The sequence below is a fragment of the Paramisgurnus dabryanus genome, chromosome 17, assembly GCF_030506205.2.
Source record: "Paramisgurnus dabryanus chromosome 17, PD_genome_1.1, whole genome shotgun sequence".
NCBI lineage: Eukaryota > Metazoa > Chordata > Actinopteri > Cypriniformes > Cobitidae > Paramisgurnus > Paramisgurnus dabryanus.
Genome location: NC_133353.1, coordinates 12,514,275 through 12,536,507, shown reverse-complemented (window position 1 = coordinate 12,536,507; position 22,233 = coordinate 12,514,275). Strand labels below are relative to the sequence as shown.

At 34.9% G+C, this 22,233-nt stretch overlaps 1 protein-coding gene across 2 annotated transcripts; it reads right to left on the bottom strand.

Moving 5' to 3' along the window:
• Positions 1-947: 947 nt before the first annotated feature.
• Positions 948-20,130, bottom strand: edaradd (EDAR-associated death domain). 2 transcript variants are annotated; one of them, XM_065244989.2, is made up of 7 exons: positions 20,066-20,130; positions 19,776-19,962; positions 13,603-13,661; positions 13,064-13,106; positions 12,699-12,769; positions 12,287-12,338; positions 948-3,869 (listed from the first exon to the last, which is right to left on the bottom strand). In XM_065244989.2, the coding sequence occupies exons 2-7, from the start codon at positions 19,852-19,854 to the stop codon at positions 3,493-3,495; spliced, it is 681 nt and encodes a 226-aa protein (XP_065101061.1). In that variant the 5' UTR covers positions 19,855-19,962; positions 20,066-20,130; the 3' UTR covers positions 948-3,492. The 2 variants fall into 2 exon arrangements, with proteins under 2 accessions (XP_065101061.1, XP_065101060.1); XM_065244988.2 differs by having other exon boundaries at positions 19,776-20,106.
• Positions 20,131-22,233: the final 2,103 nt, after the last annotated feature.

Here is a 22,233-nt window from a genome sequence, read left to right as displayed (position 1 = left end):
TCCAGAAAGGTGCCATCCTCACAACTTAAACTCCACATCTGTGCTGAACATACCGATATATCAGCCTAAAATCGGCAGATTAAAGCATTTTTCCCACTATCAGACGTCAGCCAATTGTTTAAAAACAGCTGAGCAATTCCAGCGTTTTCAATGTGACATTTGTCATCAAAATAAAAATATTAATTCTCAGGAATGCAGTTATTACCAATATATTGAACCATCTGATTTTATTTTCCTAAACCCTTGATAGAGTAAAATAGTAAAATCAGTCGATACTAATGATTTCTATAGAGGAGGAAAACATGCATGCGTTATGGATGTGACAAAATAGGACACACGGTTTTGGAAGACATCCAGACTGATCTCATGTAAATTTCACTCACATAAATTTCTATAAAACGTTTGTCGTGTCCATTGCACAACTTTTTTCTTCGTTTCATTTTATCTATTGTTTTCTCTATAGTTTTTTCCTATAGTATTTTCTTACCATTGTCACTTGGGGTTGGGGTTAGAATCACTTTCTGTTATATTTTTAGATATCCTAACCCAAACCCCAACTCCAGGCGAGAATAATTTAAAAAGAGGAAGAAAAACATGTAGAAACCAAAACATAAAAGTATATCCTAACCCCATCCCCAAGCGACAATGATTTAAAAATAGAAAAAAGGAGACAATACATAATATGACATGAAAAAGAAAGTTGTGCCACGGACACGAAACACTGTTTATAGAAATTCGTAACACAAGTAACACAAAAAGGACATTCGTGCTCAAGGCATGGAAAAAGGCTGAATTTTGTGCCATGTACACAGATAAATGAATCAAATTTTGCATGACTATAACACGACTTTCTGTGAGTTCATGTTGGAGACATCATACTTTGTAGGAATTCTGTAAATTCCAGAAGAAATAAAACCCAACTAATGACAAAGTGACAACTCTTCAGAGAACATTTAATATTTATTTTCATTTTTGTTTGCGCATTTATGAGGAAGAAACATTGTTACGGATGTGACAATTCTAAACTTTGCACGATGGAAAATAATTAAAAACAAATGCTTTAAAAACTTTAACAGAGACTTTGCATAGGTATTTAAAGTCCCAAATATTGACATCTGAGACATCAGTATAGTTCAAAACTTTGCCATAATATGGTTGACATTTGCATGGAATTGCCCAGTTGATAATCAGATTATATCCTGCCAATCAAAAGGAGCGGAAAATGCACCAGAACTCATACTGATACTGCGTGATATTTTTTTTATTGTTTCACAATGACAACAGAATTGCAGTTTGTACACTCTGTAACTTCTAGGATCATATTTTGAGATAAGGAGTAAACATTTTAAATAGCCCAAACTTAAACTTACATAAAGTCACATCAACTTTCAAATCGACTGTTCTGTGCAGTTTTACTGCTCTTAAACTGCGTATTTCCTGGAGACACTGAAGAACTTCCTGCTGAATCTTTCTTAAAGAACCAGGTTTAAGTGCCATTCCTAGTAAGATGCTTAGTGAGCAGTGCATTGGGACATTAAACTTATAGACACAATAAAGTCTACATGACATCTTGTGAAATTTTAAACAGTGTTTAAATGGCCACTTCAAAAACCTCTCACGAAAACCTTCTTATTTAAAATGGTTGCGTTCACAGAGTACGAATGGCTTCATGAATGGTTTACAGATAAACTCTTTTGTTTGTTTTTTACGAATGAGGCTTAATAATGAGACCAAGGCTTTCCATACAGATCTTATGTAGGCCTACTCTATACCTAAGTGTTAATTTAACCAATGTTATGGGAGTGAGAAAGATCACATCAATCAAAATGTTATGTTATTTTAAGAAATGTTGCAATGGGGAAATAATAGGCAATGTCACAGAAAACTGACATGGCAAAGTCTTAGGCCACCATTAGTTTTGTTCTTTTTGCAATGGTATAATCACCACATATAATTATTTCTCTTCATTACAACACATCAAGAAAATACAGAATATTTGTATGCAAAATCATTTTTTGTTGTTTTGACACATCTTGTGTTGTCCCTTGTATTTATTTAACAAAATAAATACAAAATCAACACGAACTGACACATAATGTGTTAAATAGCACAAAACAATGTGTTAAAAAATTAACACATCCTTTCTTAGAGTGCACTTTGTTTTTCAAACTTTGTTTTGTCTTAATTTTGTGTACATATTTCCTGTATTTTCTGTAATAAAGACACATGAAAAATATATAAGGTCATTAAAACACATTTTAAAACAAAGCTGGTGGTGGCCCAGTAGTGTACATCATAAAAACGAATTATCACACAATTAAAATAGAGACTGATCTTATCAACCATTCAATACTAAGAATCTGACTTTCTTTGTGATTCATTCACAAGATGTACAGGTGAGAAACCGTCCTAAAACTTACAGCGATCCACAGAATGTGACTAACACTTACTAAAAGACAACCAATGATGTTAGGAGTAAAGATGACTTTGTGTTTAAGAAATAAATTAAATACGATTTCATATATGAAATGACAGAGAAACAATATCCAAACATAATCTATATTTGTAGTCACACCTGGGTGGTCTTTCCTCATTCCTTCTCATGTGCGCCATTTAATCACTGCATAAATGTGACTCTGGACCACAAAACCAGTCATAAGGGATATTATTTTTAAATTGATAATGATCCTTTTATGATCGGAAAGTTAAATAAATAAGCTTTCCATTGATGTATGGCGTGTTAGAATAGGACAATATTTGGCAGAGATACAATGGAATCTGGGGTGCAAAAAAGGCGAAAAGAGAAAATCGCTTTTAAAGTTGTCCAAATGAAGTCATTAGCATATTCATGCACTAACAGAATAAAGTTTTGGTATATTTATGGCGAAAAATGTACAAAATATCTTTATGGAACATGATCTTTATTTAATATCCTAATGATTTTTGGCATAAAATTAAAATATATAATTATGACATATACAATGTATTTTTGGCTTAAGACTGGATTTGTGGTCCAGGGTCAGATTTTAGTTGATCACCGCATGGGTAAAATCAATATTTCAAAGACACAACTTATCTAGAAAGCAATCTTTGGTATATCCAGATATCATGGGGGTATTTCAAAAAGCATGTCTAGTCATGTGTAGTTTGTGAAAACTATAAATGCACCCATTAATTCTCTTCTGTGTATTTCTTTCTGCGTTCACCGTAACCTCACTTACAATCCATACAGTAGATGACTGTAGTAACTCTAATCCTCTTTTCCAAGTTCAAAGTCATCAAGTCTATTTTCTGAATACCCTGGAAGTGATAAAGCCACTTGCAATGGTGATTAAACAAATGTCCGGTTTACAACCCTGTCGACTCATTCTGCACAACCACTCATCAGTTAGTGTGTGTTCTGACTCATTGTCAATAATAAGTCAATAATTTTAGATTCTACAAACACGTCTCTTCGCCGAAGTCTTGTCTGCTGTTCTCGCTAAGCCCCACCTAATGTGCCTTCTGCCAGCGCGACGGCCAGTCGTTCTCTATCCATTTCTGGAGCAACCGGAGCACGTCGATGCGCTGGTAGAGCTGGCAGAGTTCTGTGAGCTCCGTGACGGATTTCTGGTTGTAACGCAGCAGGAACTCCTGCGTGGGACTTTGATAGGTGGACCCGTGTGTGCGCTGCTCGAGAAGCGCAAGTTCGTCGTAGCTCATCCCCCAACGGCTTGCAAAGTTCTTCCAGTTTTTGACAGTGCAGTGAGTCGGGTCTAACTTTAAGCGCAGGGTGTACAGAAGATCTTCGTCGTTCATCAGGTCACTGATTTTGGGTGGAGGGGCGGAACGAGAACACTCCTTACAGGATCTATGATCTTTACTGAAGTCTAGAGAGTGGGTAAAGAAAAGCAACTGAATAACAGAAAAGCTATAATAGTTGTAATGTTTGCATATATGCCATGGTTAATAAAAAAGCTATTTTTTAAATCAAATAATAATAATAATAATTTATATTAATAATATAATATGTAAGGAATAATTGAGGATTGGCCATTGAATTATTCAAAAAGAATGCACACCCAAGGTGGTACGCATTGAACCGTTACACTGCGGGAGTGACTTACACTGCAAAAAATTGCTTTCTTTCTTAGTATTTTTTTTAAATATCTTAATATTCTTAAATTAAGATGCTTCCTCTTGATGAGCATAATGACCTTCACTCTTAATTTTTTACACATCTTTGTGTGTTAAGCTTTTAACATATTATGTGTAATTTTAACACATTATGTGTCATTTTGTGTTGATTTTAAAAGTAACACAAAATGTGTTGTTTCAATAATATCACAAGCTGTGTCTGAAACCGCTCCTTCGTTCAGTCATTCACTATTCCCTATATGTGGAATGACAACTGAGTCCACTGTATGGGGAAGAAGCAAATGAAAATGAGTGAGCGATTTCGTAAACTGACGTAAATAAATACCATGCATCAGAGAGCTGTCGCAGAGATTCATCATAAACACCTGTGTAGCTTTATTGATTGTACTGTGAAATGGTAAAGTCTACTTTCTTACTGTTTTTCATGTTTGTCATGTTTATTGTATTAGTTGATAATAAAGAGAAAAAAACAATTGCTTATCACATTTCTTTAATGCTGTTTATTTATTGTTTAATAAAAATGTGTATTAGATTTTAAATAAAAGATATCATAATAATTTTTTATTTGTTTATTTTCAAAAAGTAGAAAATAACTGGCAACAAGAACTAACAAAAGTGTATGAACTTATTCTTGGTACACTCCCAGAAATAAAGGTACAAAACTGTCCCTTTTCTGTCACTGGGGCTGTACCCTTTCAAAAAGTACAGCTTTGCACCTAAGGATTTCATTTTAGTACCTCAGAATCACATACTGGGACCAAAGAGAGCACATTAGTACCTCAAAAATACATACCGTATTAGTATCTCAAAGGTACATATTGGTACTAAATGTTTACATATCTGTACCTAATGGTCCATTCAATTACCTTCTTAAAGGGTGCTGCCCCACTGACAGCTAGGGTACATATTTTGACTTTTTCTAACAATGTACACTGTTAGACATTTCTGTAATTTTTACAGTTATTTACTGTATATCACCCAGTATAATACTGTAAACTATTTATACAGTACATAACTGTAATTCGCGTTGCATTTTGGGAATTTTCGGTGACATCATACATCATATACAGTAATCTGCTGTATTTTTGAAAATTGCTGTATGCTACTGTATATTTTCTAACAGTCTTTTGGCGGTATTTTCCTTATTCACACAGATCCTTATTTTATTTTTCTCAAAATCATCATTTTTGACAATTGTATAGACACAGGCGTTGACTTATTTTAGCTAAGGAACCATGTAGCAGCACAGGTGTTCAGAGGACCGATTTCAGGTGTGCACATAAACTGAAGAGTTTTCAAACAAGACTTTATGGACTTTCCCTGGGACAGCAACGCTTTTCAGTTGAAGATACACGAGAGGAGAGACTGAAAAAAGACCAGCAAGGTAAAATAATCTATATAAGTTATTTATTATCAGACCCGCAGTTGTTGTTTACACGAACGGGACATTTTAAAACCGTTAACCAGACGCGTTGATTAATGTATAACGGTTATTAGTTTACCAAAGTCAGTATAAACCTTATTAAAAATCATAGCCTACTAATGTTATGTGTATGCACGCCTACGAGCACGCGCGGTGCGTTAAATTACACGCTAGTGTTTTCCTTTTATAAAACTATTATGAAGAAATGCTTAACGTAGCCTAATGTATACGTCAATGATATGAAAAGATCAGATTTAGTATATAACGTTACCTGAGAGAATAATTTATTAATAAAAAGCATATTTAACAAAGTACCCTACATTACATGAAGCTGGGAGGAAAACTCTTAATGTGTAAGTTACTTTGTTGTGTTTATATTCTCATCCGTCTGGCTTTACCTGTTACATAAATTATGCGTTATTAATAAGGTGTATAACAAAATTTTATCTTTCAAATTCGTTAAACTATGTTAAGCATTTTAGCGTATGTTATGTGTGTGTGGTGGCCAATCGGAAAAACATTATATTTTAAATGTGAATATGTTTAAACATAAAGGCTGAAACCTAATTTGCATAAAATAAAGTTTTATAATGTGTTTTTGTTTTGTATTAAATTTCTTTTGAATCCAAGGTAGCTGTACAGTAAATATTCAGCCTCGATCAGAAAACCACGTCCCACTGTCATAACACACAGACCTGTGGCCATGTGTAGTGATTTGAGTAGTGTACATCTACTCTGGTTATCATTTCAAAACAGTTTACTGAAAAATATGAGTGTTTAGCATCATGTATTAAATGTGTTAAATATGTCATTTTTTTCCCTGCATTTATTCTGCGGTCTAAAATTCTTTGGGAGGATAAATGAAGGAGGATGTAACAAAATACACTGCAAGAACTGGAGTGAGGATGAAGAGGACAACAGAATATCCATCCTTTCTTCACCACCTCACAGAGTTTGAGTGAAACAACTTGTATTATGAGACACTTCTCAATAAGATACAGTATGTGCTGCATATATGGGTTAGTTAGGTCTCCCTTATTAACTAACAGCTGTAACAAACAGTACTGTAAAAAACTGGTTCAAAATAATTATGACCATCTTTCTTTTGCTTACAGGACTCACAGGATTATTTTATAACAAGACTGATTATTTTATACCAGAAGTATGGTATTTTTTTGAAGCTACTGTATTATTTCTTATGACAATTCATTTTGATGTGCATTCAGAACTGTAAGTTGGTAAGTACATTTACTGTATTTACTGTAAGTAAAGGCTAAAGAGTATATCTCCTCTAGTTCTAATTTCTAGTTCTAAGTTTTAACAACGTTCCCAAAGGTCCCAATAATGTTAAGCCAACATAAAAGTGTCCAGTTTTTAAATTGTTTAGGAATGTTTCTTGATTGTGCGAATGTTAGAGGAATGTTACATTTTATTTTCAGACAATGTCATGTTTAAATGTACTCACATTGTTTAAAACACATGTTTAGTATATTTTATGAATGTTTATATGCAATATTTTAACAGAACATTAAGAAATAATGTTTTACAACAGTTTGTAAATAATAGAATGTAATGTTTTTTATCATTACAAGCAAAAACATTCATAACGTTATTCGGAACTTTGGGAACTTTCAAGGAACGTTCTTAGAACCTTTCTCTGTGGTTGAGCATTGTGTTAGCATCATTAAACGCCATGGGTTCGAACAAGGGAATGCAAATGCTGATAAAAAATTTATACTTTGCATTGCACTGTATGTTATTTGCCATTTCTGTAAATGTGAAGATAAATGTAAAGACAGACAGTCATTGTTTCATTTTAAACCAGTTCTATTTTAAGAGAACTTAACTAGACTAAATAAAAGGGTCACAAAAATGTTAATTTTGCTATTACAGGGCTCCAGACTGCCCCCAAATGGTGGCATTTTGCCCCTAAAATTTTACATCCAGTCGCACATGTGCAACCAGTAAATTTGACCTTTTTTTTCCAAAAGTGCACAATAAAATGTGTCACTGAATTTGAAACAGCACACTGTACTTTCTGCATCTATCATTAAAGTATTTATTAGTAATACAGTGGAAATTAGTAGAAATGTGAATATTTGGTTAGCATGTTGATTTACGGTGTGTGCCCCTAAATTTTCTGGTTGCGCCCCTAAAATTTTCAGTTGGGGGCCACTGTGCTCCTAGTGAAAAAAGTTAGTCTGGAGCCCTGTATTATGATGCTGATTTTGTGGTGTTATGGGTTTTCTGGTTACAGTGGTAGTGGATCATGATCACCTCTCTAGCTTCAAAAGTAGGATGCAAAATGTATAACACCAAATAATTATAGCATAACTCCATGTAACTTGACATAATTTAAAGTCATCTAAAGGCAGACATGATTGCGTGTGAAGTCCTATGCCAAAGACTCTCCAAATACTGCATCTACACTTTCTTCCTGATGTGTATATTTTGTTGGTATATCCTGGTTGTTGCAGACCTGACAGTAAACTTGACTGTGAGCATCCTATCCATCAGGTATTGCTGTTTACTTGCATTACTCATTTAGAGAAATGACGGGTCAAAATTTATTATATAGATTATATTTTCATCACCCCTTTTTGTTTGTCTTTGGGACACTTGAAATATATAGCATGTATAAAGTGGAGCCATTTTATTAGGCGGTCACAGACTACTTCCATTGTAACTAGAAAACCAAAGAAAATCATTGTTTAAATTATAAAATTATACTTTTTGGATTAACTAAACCTGTAATCAGTGTTATACGTATGTATGTTTATAATTTGTGTTATTTTAAATGTATTACTGCAAATTATTTGAAATGTGTATGTTTTAAATGTAATTTCACACAACTTCTTAAAGTATTTGTATTGTTTTAAATAAAGGCTTCAATATTTGAAATGGTCTCTTTGAATTAAATGTTAGCAGTATCTGTAGGTTAAAATGTAAAAATTAATTTTATATAAAAATTATAGCTAATTTAAATATAATAAAAATAAATGTATAAAAAATAAAAAGAATAGTAGTATAGTATACAGTAGTATACTGTAAACCTGGGTTTTTTACGGTAGCACACTGTATTACATATTTACAGTAGCAGTTAAATACTGTAAAATGGAAATACAGTTTAGAACTGTAAATCTTATTTACAGTAGCCTACTGGCAACAGTGTTGCCAGTAGGTTACTGTAAAAATCCTTGAAAATGTCTAACAGTGTAGGTCCTTAGGTACGGTAATATACCCAAAATTGTATTTTGTTTTGTATTCCTGTAAAGGTACCAAACAGAAACTTAGGGTACAGCCCCAGTGACAGAAAAAGTACAGTTTTGTACCTTTATTTCTGACAGTGTATTTACTGTCAGTATCCTTCAGCTGATTTCAGTTACATGTTCGTCTCCCGTTGCATGGGAAAATGAGTGAGCAAGTGTACATCAAATGTACCCTCAAAATCAGACTGCATTGTGGGTAAAAAGTAGTGAACGAATGTAGGGAATGAAGTTGTTCACTCAGGTTTCGGAAACCACTACAAAATGGCCGACACCCGATATAGAGCACTATAGTGGATCGGAAGCGGTTTCGGACACAGCTACAGAGATGTTTTTAACACATTCTTTCTAAGAGTGTAAGAAAATAAGTCTAGTTTTTAAACAAAAAATGTACAATTTAAGTGAAATTGTGCTTAAAACAAGCAAAAATATCTGCCAGTGGGGTAAGAAAAAAATCTTTAAATAAGTTAACTTTTTTCTTAAAACACTTAAAGAAAAAAATCTGGTTACACTTTATTTTGATAGTCCACTTTAGACATTCTACTAACTATAAATAACTTTGCAACTACATGTCCACTAACTTTCAATAATTTGCAACTAAACGTCAACTAACTGTCATTAGTCTATTAGTAGACTGTAAGGGTTGGGGTTAGGGAAGAGGTTTGGGTTAGTGGAATAAGTTGACATGCAACTGCAAAGATACTTATAGTCAGTTGAATGTCTGTTGAGATATCATCACAACAAAGTGTTAGTAGATATTAAGCAGACAGTCTACTAATTCTCTAAAGATTCGTAGTTGATAAGTAGTTGCAAAGTTACTTATAGTTAGTAAAATGTCTAAAGTGGACTATCGAAATAAAGTGTTACCAAAAATCTCATCCCATTGGCAGATATTTTTGCTTGTTTTAAGCACACATTCACTTAACTGTTTTATTTTTTTTCTAAAAACTAGACTTATTTTCTTAGGTCATTTTGATCATACATCTTCATTTAGGAATTTTTAGATATTTCTACTGAAAACCAGACAAAAATACTAAGCAGTGGTGGCCAGTGACTTCTTTTTTCAAGGGCGCTTGATGCGAGGTTCGTTCGTAATTTCAAAATATGTGTTCTGCGCATTGAGTGATCTTGTGTGCAACATGCCTTGTCAAAATAAGTGCCTGCTGCAGACGCGTCTAAAGGGTTTATGATAAAAGAGATACTTGCGTTTTACAGATATTCACTTAATTTCATGCGTAATCAGAGTTTACTGTTAAGGGAGTGTCTTGCGTGTATTTTGTGAATGTGAGCATCTCTTTTATCATAAACGGTTTTGACGCGTTTGCAGCAGGCACTTATTTTGACAAAACATGTGATACACATGGTTCACATGACGCAACAAACACATATTTTGAAAACACAAGCAACACATATGACACTCCGAACACTTATTTTGAATTTGCGCCACTCGGATGAGCAGTCACAAGCCGCCACTGATACTAAGTAAGAAAGTCATTTTTTGCAGTGTATTTTCGAATAATTCAATTATTCTGCTTATCCACCTGTTTCTCGAAAGCGTAAGTAAGTGATGTGACATATTTCCTTTCCTGTCCGAGACTTCCGTTTTAATTGCCAGCCGGGAGAGAGGCGTAGTAATTTATATAAAACATGATATAAACAGTTAATATTTACTACACCTGCCATGTATGAACCAGTGTGAGGATGAAATTAAGAAGTGGCTTGATATATGAAGATATATTCAATGATTTTGTTTTGTTGTTTGGAGGTGACGGGTCTTCAATGCGCAAATATAAAAGCAGAGAGACATACCAGTATCTTTACAATGGGACAGTCAGTCAAGTGTTTGTACATGGAATTTACAAAGACTTTGTGTTTTTTATTTTCAGGGGATGGTTTAAACTGTACCTCTGGTGTGAGCTTTTTTTTTAAACAGCAATTTTTAATAGACTTGTTTATTGCGACCCGTCGAGCTTCAAGCGGTCCGATACAGTCAACAGTATCTTTCTCATTAAACACATTGTAAGTTATTTGAAAAACCATAATAAACATAATAAACTACTCTATGTATTGAGTATTGTTTTCGTTTTATGAGACTATTATTACATCGCTTTTTACTCAGGTGGAGACATTAGCTTATGAAATTATTTGCTTACTTTTTAAAGTATTTGCTTTTTGATTTAAAGCATAACAAGTACACCCAAACGAACTATTATAAACATGAACTAAGCAGATTATGTCATATATATTCTGTACTTTAATCGCATTTTTGTGATAATATACTGTATAGTAGAAGAATAAATAAATCGGCTAAATCAGCATATTTTTATTAACATAATATTAGTTGTCTTAAACAATTGTTGTATTTATTGTTTACTGGTAGTTTCTTTGAAAGGTTTTACTGAATAGATTTGTAAATACAGATCATGAGTGCATGTGCGGCACACATTCAGCTCTTGTGCATTTGGTTAAAACAAATGTTTTGTAGAGATTTACGTTTGTATTAGTTATTATGGCAACCCCTAACTGCACAAATTATGTCGGTCTTCTTGGATTTCATAATAAACATTAAACAGCCAGCCAAGCTCACCAGAAGTCATGTATGGAGGACCACAAGAGTCATGCAAAATGTAATAAAGAACTTCAATCTCTCTATTTAGCTTTTCCGTGACTCTTTGGGTCCTCATCCGAGATTTATCACATGATGTACAATCAGAGCCGATCAGCGAGCTTGTTACATCAACCTGGCCATAGCTAATTTGCATTTCTCATTTGACCATTTGCAAGGACCCAAAGAGACATGGAAAAGCTAAATAGAGAGGCTAAAACGAAAAGCTAATAGAATAGCGAAAAGAATAAGGAGAACCATCGGGAAATGAAAACAGAAATGTTAAACGGAAATGCCCTTTAAATGCTTTTAATTTAAACCTGTATTTGTAGTTCAATTTATAAATCCAGTTATTTATTTCTCTTTTTAAATCGCTTTTTGAAATACATTTTGAAATTCCATTATTTAATTAAGAATTTATAAATGCAATTTAAAATGATGAACTTATTGAGTGTTTTATGTTGTTTTTGTAAATAGTTTTATTTATTAATGGATAAATATTTCATTTCTGTTATTTTTATAATCTTTTTATTGCCTAATAAAATGTTACATAATGATTTGTTTGTAACTTTGTCTATTTATTTATAGATTAATTAATGAATTTTTAAACAAATGTATTAATTGCTATTTTTATTGTCCAGGTAGTTATTATATATTGAAGTTCTTTATTGCATGACTCTCGTGGTCCTCCAAAGTCATGAACCGGAAAGCTCAAAGAGGGCGGTGCCCGCATTTACGTAAAGAAACAGTTGGATACCACGCTTACCACAGACTTTGCTCTGGTGGTTATTTTAAAACATTTGACAGGTTGTGAAACATTTCTCAACCAATCAGAATAAAGATAATGATGCATACCTGATGAAACAGAAGCTGATGGAATAAATTCACTTCCATCATTTTCCACAGGCTAGGGATAAAGCAAATCTTAAGTTAAAGAAAGTGTTCAAAACATACACAGGTAAATAGTGTACATTAAATTGAATGTACAGTTTCTTTTATTAAATAAAAGGGAAAAACCTCTGCAGTCTAGAGGAGTGGAATAAAATGCATGGCACTGGCATTTTTACAAAAACCACGTATTTCCTATGCAACCCACATGTCACAAGTGCTCAAGAAGCAATACGACATGGTGTGTAATTTACATCTATAAATAAGTTTCCTGTCGAACATTAGTATGTGACATCCGCAAATGATATTAAAACTACAAGAGCCAAATCCTTATATATGCAAAAATGATCTCAGACTAGTACAAGATCATGTGACTCACATGTTGTATCCTGTCTGCAGGTGGAGTCAGGTAACTAGGAGGAACAGAGCGGAGCTGTAAGGTCACAGGATCTGTAGTGAATCAGAGGTCAGAATAAACCCGTTGTTTACTATACACCTTTGAATACAATTAAATACAATCATAAAAATATACTATTACGGAAAGTGTGGAGGCTGACCAAAAGGTCGCCATTTTCAACACCTGAGATCATCAGCATTGATTAAATAGTATGGAAATAAATATTCAGTGTGACGTATATGGAACCTGTCTAGACAGCTTCACAGAGCATCTAAATTGATCAGTAACTATTATAAATAAATTCACCACCACTACCGATAAAAAGCAACAATATAAAGTTACAATACCTTGTGGATCGGTGACCTGAACAGGGTAATTCGACCTCAAAGACTAAAAAAAACACACAAAAAAGCATCACACATCTGTATCAGAGAGAACCACAGCAACCCATAGAGGAAAACAATACAGCTTTGTTCCTCTTTCTACATGTAAAGGCAGATTTGAAAAGAGGAGGGGTGTATGGTGTGGCAAAGGGGGGAAATTAAACTTTCAGATGTGTAGAAAAATGAGCAGAGAACAGGCTGGAACAAACCTCGAAGAATTAGCAGACGGCTTTACAGAACAATGTAAGCGTATGCGTTTCAATGCCCCACCCCCTGCACCACTAGAAAAGCTTTATATCTATTTCATATCATGTATAAAAATCATGTCTAACCTACGTAATCTGGGCTATTTGATCAGAGTATAAAAGGCAACAATGTTTACAACTCATGTAGTATGTCATAACAAACCAAAACCAAAACCATGTGATTCACCTAATATGTTGGGTATTACCCAACATCTAGAACTTTCCAGCATGGGTAATACTATAAATAAATTAACGTACCATCTCTGTGACAAAGGTGCTGGGATCAGTGTCCTCCACTGGTTCAGAAGCCACTCTTCCTGCAAAAACAAATAAACAAAAACAACACGGGTTAAACAGTGGAAATCATCAAGGAAAAACATTGCATCACCAATACAACGTTCTGACACTTTATAGTGTAAGTCTTGGATGCTAACCATTGACTTCCATAGTAGGATAAAGAAATCCTATGGAATTCAATAACAAACCGTCAACTCTGTTTTACCGTATTATATTAAAATATCTTTATTATCATTTATCACAATACTTACATACTATTTGTTTATGGAAGTCATTGGTTTCCACCAGCTGTGTGCTTATCATCATTTATCAAATTTCTTCTTTTGTGTTCAGCACAACTTAAACAACATGAGGGTAAGTAAATGATGCAAGAATTTTTGGGTGAACTATCACTTTAAGGAAAGACATATGACTATATGTAACAGTGACTACGTGACTGTGGGATGTAAGTGTGAGAGTGAGTGAGTTGCATCAAGGGTCGTAGGTTTGGGTAGACATTGGGGGCGGTGGAAGCGCCATCTATCCATTTGTTTTCATTGATTTTTGTAAAATATTGGGGGGAGGGATTTAGGGGGTTACCCCATGACACCAAAAAAATGACGCCTTCTTAAAAACTTCCAGTCACGCCACTTGGTGGCCATGTTTACAACGCCTCCAGACAGTTACATCAGTTATTCAAGACTAAAGTCTTATCTATTTGAATGGGGAAGGACAGATATCTCTAAAATCACTTGCTAAAATGACTATTACCAAACAACAATTAAACTCAACATCAACTGTACTATGACTTTTGTTATTATCTTAAGCTCAAAATGACTAAACAAACACCTTTTCTTGACGTCGCTTCAGCTAGTGCGCATGTGAACAGGAGTTGTGGCTAGAAGGGATACAGCTACTGTCAAAATCTTAAGAAATCTTGCTGTGTGCTGTTTTAAACCTAATTCTACGCCCAAAGCTAACTCTAAACCCAACATTTCACAGGATTTATTCTGTAGCTGTATCCTATCTAGCCAAAACCGCTGTTTTCATCCTAATCCCACCCCCAAACCTAAACTAGGGTAACCATACATGCCATTTTCCCTGGACAAGTCCTGGTCAGGATTTTGTGCGTTTCCTCCGAAAGTCGCATTTGTTGACCGCATACATCATCGAGGTACTCACATTTTAATTAAAAACATTATAACATTAAAATTTATTTCTCTTAAGACATACAATCATTGTAGTTTTATTCTTACTTTGAAATGTAACAGTTGCTTTTCTGAAATAGAACCTGAAATATTAAACCTCGATGATGTATGCGGTTGACCAATGCGATCTCCAGAGGACACATCCGAAATCCTGGCAAGGATGTGTCAGGGGCACATACGGTCACCCTACCTAAACCCAACATCTTGCGAGATTTTGCCGTAGCTGTATCCCCTCTAGCCAGAACCAAGAACAGGTTGGCAAGCGCCTCATGTGACTCTATACAGAACCCCTATATCAATTGATGATTCATCCTTTTTACTGGTTCCTAGTAACAGCAGTGCTATTGAATATCCTTGGTTGTGTGCATCCTTTCATCCTTTGCCATCTTTCAGCAGAAAGTATGTACAGAAGCACATTTCTCCTGTTATGGTTTAAAGGGAATAGTGAAGGCTGAAAGGTCCTCTGCATTTCCTTCTACTTTTTGGTCTTCGCTTTTTCATTGCTGTAGTTTGCTTCACAAGAACCAGAGCAGATTTACCTCACAACCTTTCCACTGATAGACAAGCAGGAAAGTTCACTAATACACTTGTCATCTCAGCATCCGTATGACATTTAAGGAAACACATAGAAAAAAGAAATAGAGTATAGGTCACAGTGACTACGTGACTGTGTGATGGAAATGTAAAAGTGTCTGGTTGGGTCAAGGCGTAGGTTTTGTTTCCTCATTAAGGGACAGTTTTGTAGACAGGGATTAGACTAGTCCTAAATTAAAATAAATGTAAAAGCTGACCAAACTGAAAACAACGTGCACTGACATATGTTTAAATACACCGGTGCCTTTTGTTTGGCCTCAAAATGCATACAAGTAATGTTTTTAGTAAGACATGTTTGTTCAAACTAGTTATATTTCATTTTAAGTGTTAACCGATGTGACCAGTGCTTTTAAAATGAGTTGGAATGAGCACTGTCTAATTTTGAGCTACTGTTAAAAGAAAGTATAAATATCGATTGAGGTTTTCATAAAAATAAGTACATTAAGCCCTTGTCTAGCGATCCCAATGATATAAATAGTCATTAAACATCTAAAATGATCTTTATTTGTACGTTTTCTGAAAGGTGTTCCATCCTATATGCTTAATCTAAGGCCTCGTACTACACACTGCAAACTTTCGGGAGTGACATCCCCTGAGTGTTCGATCAAGGGTCTGTACGGAACAAGACTCACTTCCGAAAGCGTGATGATTGACACAGTGATAACCATAGCAAGGTTCTGCCATATCGCGTGCTTATCAATCACAGCTTTGACCAAAATAATTTAACAGCTTTATGTTTTGCAATAAACCTCTGTCTTGGCGTGATGTATTGTACGCATTTTGTGAGGCTGCTCCACAGCGCACTGTCTTGCAGTGTTGCCAGGTCCTCGTCTCGTCCTTGTTTTGGTGCTTATCGTTTATGGCTTTTGGCTCATGAAGCAATCCAAGTGTTTTGTGTTAAAGCATAACTAAACCCCTGGTCAGAGCCTGACTCCACCCACAGCCAATATTTGAAAAAAGGCAAGAAAAGTGGGCAGATCCCAACGAAGATAGAGGGGACGAACTAAGCTCGTACCAAGTGTGTGGTTAGATCGTAACAAGGGCGTGGTGAGCTTGAACCTGCTTACGTCACGAGTCATTTTTTGGACCCAACATCCAATAGGAAAATTAAACTGCAGTAGCCACCGTTCAACCTGAAGAGGGCAGCACACAGACGTTTTTACACCATATATTGTAGTATTAAAACACTTTATATCCAAATGTCAAAAAACTGACTAAAATCAATGAACAGCACTAATAAAGCATCATTCTTACAGATCATTAACCAAAAAAAGTTGGTTTAGGGTTTAGTTACTCTTTAATAAAGTGTGAAGATACCTGTGAGGTAAAGCATTTGGATTTATTTCGTTTTATTATTGGATTTTTCGTGCAAGATCTGGCAACACTAGTCAGCCAACTCTCGTGCCTCTGTCATTTTCTGCACCGCGCATAAAGAAGACTTTTTTCCCCATCTGGCATTTAATTTTTCAGGAGAGACCTGTCATGTCCATGACCCACGTTTAAACACTTTATTAACTACTAGATATTCAGTTTGGTTATGTACACACTATGCAGAGTTTTCAGAGAATGCGGTTGACAGTCCTGTAAATTACTGAACTATGTGTGTACAGAACAGGATTAAGCATTAAAGGTAAAGTGACAACTGAATTAATATGCAGTGTGTACGGGATCTAATACAAAGATCAGGATCACTAGCAGGACTTGCTTGATGTTAAAAGAGTTATTAAGAGCGTCAAGACCCGAAAACGATCTTCGCATAATATCTTCACAGAATTACAAAAAAATAATTTAAAAATATCTGTTTTGACAAAAATTCACGCAAATACTATCTGTAGCCTAATGTCTTAAGTTTGGTTAACTATTGGGGAAAAATATCTGATGTTTAAAATTATATTAGATCCTTGCATTACAGTAGATCTTAAAGCTGTCTATCTCAATTTCAATCAAACAATAAAAGAAAGAAAAAAGTTGAACATATATTTTTCCTATAGATATTGTTTTTGACTGTCTGTGCCAAATCTATTCGTTTTAACAGTGTTTTTAAGGTATGTAGTGATTTTGTTTTTGAATCTTAAAAATCTTTAAAAAACTGAAAAATTGACTTTGCTAACTTCAAACAGGTGTTGGTCTGTCAGTTTTTGTCATATATCTTTTTGAGTTTTTTTCTTTAAAGAGTAACTAAACCCCTGGTCAGAGCCTGACTCCACCCACTGGCAATATTTGAGAAATGCAAGAAAAGTGGGCAGATCGCAACGAAGATAGAGGGGACGAACTAAGCTCTATCAAGTGTGTGGTGAGATCGTAACAAGGGCATGGTGAGCTTGAACCTGCTTACATCACGAGTCATTTTTTGGGCCCACCATCCAATGGGAAAATTCAACTGCAGTAGCCACCGTTCAACCTGAAGAGGGCAGCAATCAGACGTTTTTACACCATATATTGTAGTATTGAAACACTTTATATGCAAATGTCAAAAAAATTACTAAAATCAATGAACAGCAGTAATAAAGCATTATTCTTACAGATCATTAACTAAAAAAAGTTGGTTTAGGGTATAGTTACTCTTTAATAGAAAACGTCAAACATATACATAACTCATTTTTTGAAAATGTGCTCAATTTGCCAGCACAGGTCACATAGGTTTTCATTAATCATTGTATAACTATTTAGGGGAGGGGATTTGGGGGTCACCCCGACAACACCAAACAACCTCCAACCCATTTAAGAAACTATGGCCTTGGGATGTTTGCATCCTTTCATCCTCATCCTTCGCAATATTTCAGCAGGTAGGATGTAAAATAGCACATTTCTGCTTTTATGGTTTAAGGGAAATAATAGAGGTTAAAGGGTCGACTAAAAAGGCTCCTCTGTCTTAGTTTGTTTTTTGTTGTAGAAAAAGCTACCCAAGAACCAGAGGAGATTTACGCACAACCATTTACACTGCTTGTCACACTATAGTGACACACATGAAAAGGTAACCAAATATGATTAATATAACAGCACAGGGTTAGCAAAAAACGCAGGTGTGTCCTTTTGCAAAGAAACATAAATACTGATATCTCAAAATACACAGCAAGAAAAAACATCAGCTAGTTCTTCAAAAAAACTGCATATGTGGTTTACCTGTGTAAAGGAAAGGATGTGGTTCTCTCTCTCGCTCTCTTGCTTTCTCACACACACACACACACACACACACACACACACACACACACACACACACACACACACACACACACACACCAGACTTACATACACTCATTCAGCAATATTAAGAGATATTATTTAGTGTATACTGTTGTTGGTTATTAAAACAGTCCTTGACACTTGCATGCGCCATTATGCTGCTAATAAGACATGTAGGGTATTTCCTAAGATATCCCATCAACTAATAAAGTGAATAAATGTAGGCAGTAAGACGCTCTTTAACTGTAATCATGTTAACTGCTGCAAACAACCTGGGAAATAAATTCACACATTGCCTTTTCAAACACCAAAACAGGAAAGAGCATGCACCCATCAACCATGAGCTGATGTTATCTAGAAATTCACACTAACAAAATTCTGTTGTAAAATTATTTTCCTATCTCTCACAATATCTCTGTAAGGCGCAAAGGTAAAAAATCGAACTGTTACTGTTAAAAACCTCTTGCTGTGTGATATTTCAATGTGAATTCAGTCTAGAAAGGCAAACGGATGAATTTCATTCAGAATCAGAACTGTAGACGAATCCAAACCTGTGCAGCCTGAATCCATTCATGACTGTTTCAGCTCAGCAAGGGAATGCGATGAGCATGTACCTGCTTGCGCAGGATGAACTTGAAGAGATAAAATGTAAACCACATCATAATTTAGCCCTGCAGGGCAAAGCCCCTCTGCACGGATCTTCTTCTGCATGCATGGCCACCCATAAACTAAAAGGAGCAAAACGCACAAATACAGCAATACAAACCCTGTCACCTCTGCATTCTTAAATTAAACCCCAGAGTCTTTTAAAAAAGAGAAACAGATAAAAATAACAAGTTATGTAATATAAAAAAGCCACTAAAGAATAGCCTACATCCTCATGTAGCCTATCTCAGTAAGTAAAAGTCAACCCCAGTAAGCATAGATAATTATTAATTTTGACATTTTGTATACTTATATTTGTGAAACAAAACAACAAAAAGAGTTATTTATGCTATTTAAAATATAAACACTATTTACAAAAACAAAAATCTACACAAACAAAAGCTTATTGCGGGAAACTTCGCTGCATCAATGTAAATAGAGGTAGGTAGGTAAATAGATAGAGCGTTAAGCTTTTCCCAGGAAACAATACGTTTAAGTTACAATAGTTCAAGCTGATTTACTTACCAAATGGCTCGGAAAACGCCTTTAAGCTAGTCATCTTCACAAAGATTGTTTCAAACATAGGAGATTTCGACTGTGTCATTTTACACAACGCCGGGAAATGTTGAGTTTGAAGCCACCAGCGTCTCTTTCACCTGTGTGCGCTTCTCCGCGCACTGATGCCCGCACCGAGACTTAAAACAGCCAAATCCTATTTATTCCGCACAGAACAACAGCAAAGTACAAAATCGGTTAACTTGAACAGTCTGGTTCCTCTTTTCTTTAGACACTGACACGCATGTTTGCTTACGCACCTCTGTAACGAGCTAAGACAGTGGGACCCGTCGAGCATCTCTCCCACACACGGAAATTGCGTAGTTGCCCGAGAAATTCAGGACAGAGATATGATCAAACTTTCTCACATGCAAGAGCACAGAGTCATTGCGTGCATTAATGACTAATGTAAACCTTTACAACAATTTCCATTAGAAAGCCATTAACAAACATTCTTCACTACTGTACGTTCATACAACATGTGAAAACATCAACCAAAGTTACATAACATTTAACTAATAGAAAAAAATTATCAGTGATCTGTACACTTTTTAATGTTCATAATATTTATAAACCTTAAATTCAAGTTTTAAAAAAAAAAAAAAATCAATGCGTGCAACCTTCAAAAAAGCGTCTTTAAATCTGTTTAATGGGTACCGTTTTATCAGTTCTGTAATGTAGTTTTCAGATATTTTTGCCGTTTTGATAGGGTTTTGGTCATGTTGCTTATTTTTCTCTTTCAGGTAGCAGACGCTGCAAACGCAACACCCCTGTCGCAGACGTCATTGGCATTTGTGCGTGGTCGCGTGCTCCTTTCTGTTACATTATGTTATCTGACGTAATTATGTATTAAAACGCTAAAAGTTTACAACACTTCAATGTGCAATAAGCCCCAGCTGTGTAAAAAATGTGTGGTTTAAAAAGTTATGGATTTCTAGATTCATCTTCTACAATAAGAGTTCACGAGGGGGCGGAATCACATAGACTTCCCTGTAGCCTATATGCTCACATATGAGGTAAAATTTAGTGCAAAAAGCGTTCCTCTAATAATTTTATGTAGGGTATACATTTAAGGATTTTAAAAATTTAAATGAAGTTTGAAAATAAACGAAAAGAGTAGATTACCACATAGCCTACCCTTTAAGCCTACTTTCTACTTTGACCTCAAATTATAAAAAGGAAAATTCATATTTGATGCTGTACATTATTTTTTAAGCAATCCATCGATTTTAGTTCCCTGATAAGCTATTCTCAGGGTCAAACCAAAAGCCTTACAAAAATACATATTGCCAAAGAATGGATTGTGTGAACTACAAACACTATTTTTCATTCATTTACAAATAAATATCATAAACTTAATTTTCTGAAAAAGGTCTTAAATGGTAAACACATGCAAACTATAGTCAAATAACATAAGCTAACCATGAATAGAAAAATCTAAACATTTCTTAATGTGGGCACAATGAAAAATACTATGATGCAAAGTCATATGACACAGTATTGTGTGTTTGTAAACATATTTTATATATTTTAAAGGAAACATAGTTACATTAAGTGTACATTATTCGATTCTTGGGCCAATAATATTCTCTGTGTAAATCAATGATGTTGCTCTTGCCGGCCGCTGGTATCTCAAATCCACCTCTATGCAGATGATACCATTTTATACACATCTGGCCCTACATTGAACACGGTGCTAACCAATCTGTAGGCTACCTGCCAACTTCACTAGTATTTTGACTCTGGATGGATCTAGACTAGATTATGTGAACAACTACAAATATCTAGGTATCTGGTTAGATAATTCACTTTCTTTTAAGTTCCACATTAATTAGCTGCAAACCAGATTTAAATGTTAAATTGGCTGCTTGTTCAGAAACAAAGCTGCTTTAACCTATGCTGCCAAACATATGTAAGTAACAATGACTGTCCTACCAATATTAGATTTTGGTGATGTCATGTATAGAACTTTCTCTACCTCTCTTTTGAAAAGGTTAGATGTGGTCTACAACAGTGTCATTCATTTTGTCACCAATGCCTCTTTTAACACCCACCATTGTGATCTATATGAATTAGTGGGTTGGCCTTCTTTACATTTCTGCACATGCTGACCCCCCTTTTAATAATTTTGTACTAAATCTACCTTTGCTCTAGTGCCTTTTGTTTTTGTTATTCTGTTTGCAATGTCTCACACATTATCTTATGTGTTGTATGCTATTTGCATAATATCTACTTACACAATCATGCCTAGTATTATATAGGCCTACTACTTATGTAGTTGCCTGTTATTTTTTAAATAATAACTAGATCCTTGTATTAATTGTTATATATTGATATTTTTTATTTATTCCCTTGTGTATTTTATGTGTAATTTTATGTGTAACTATTTGTTGTCTTGCACCTTGCTTTATCTTGGCCAGGTCGCCCA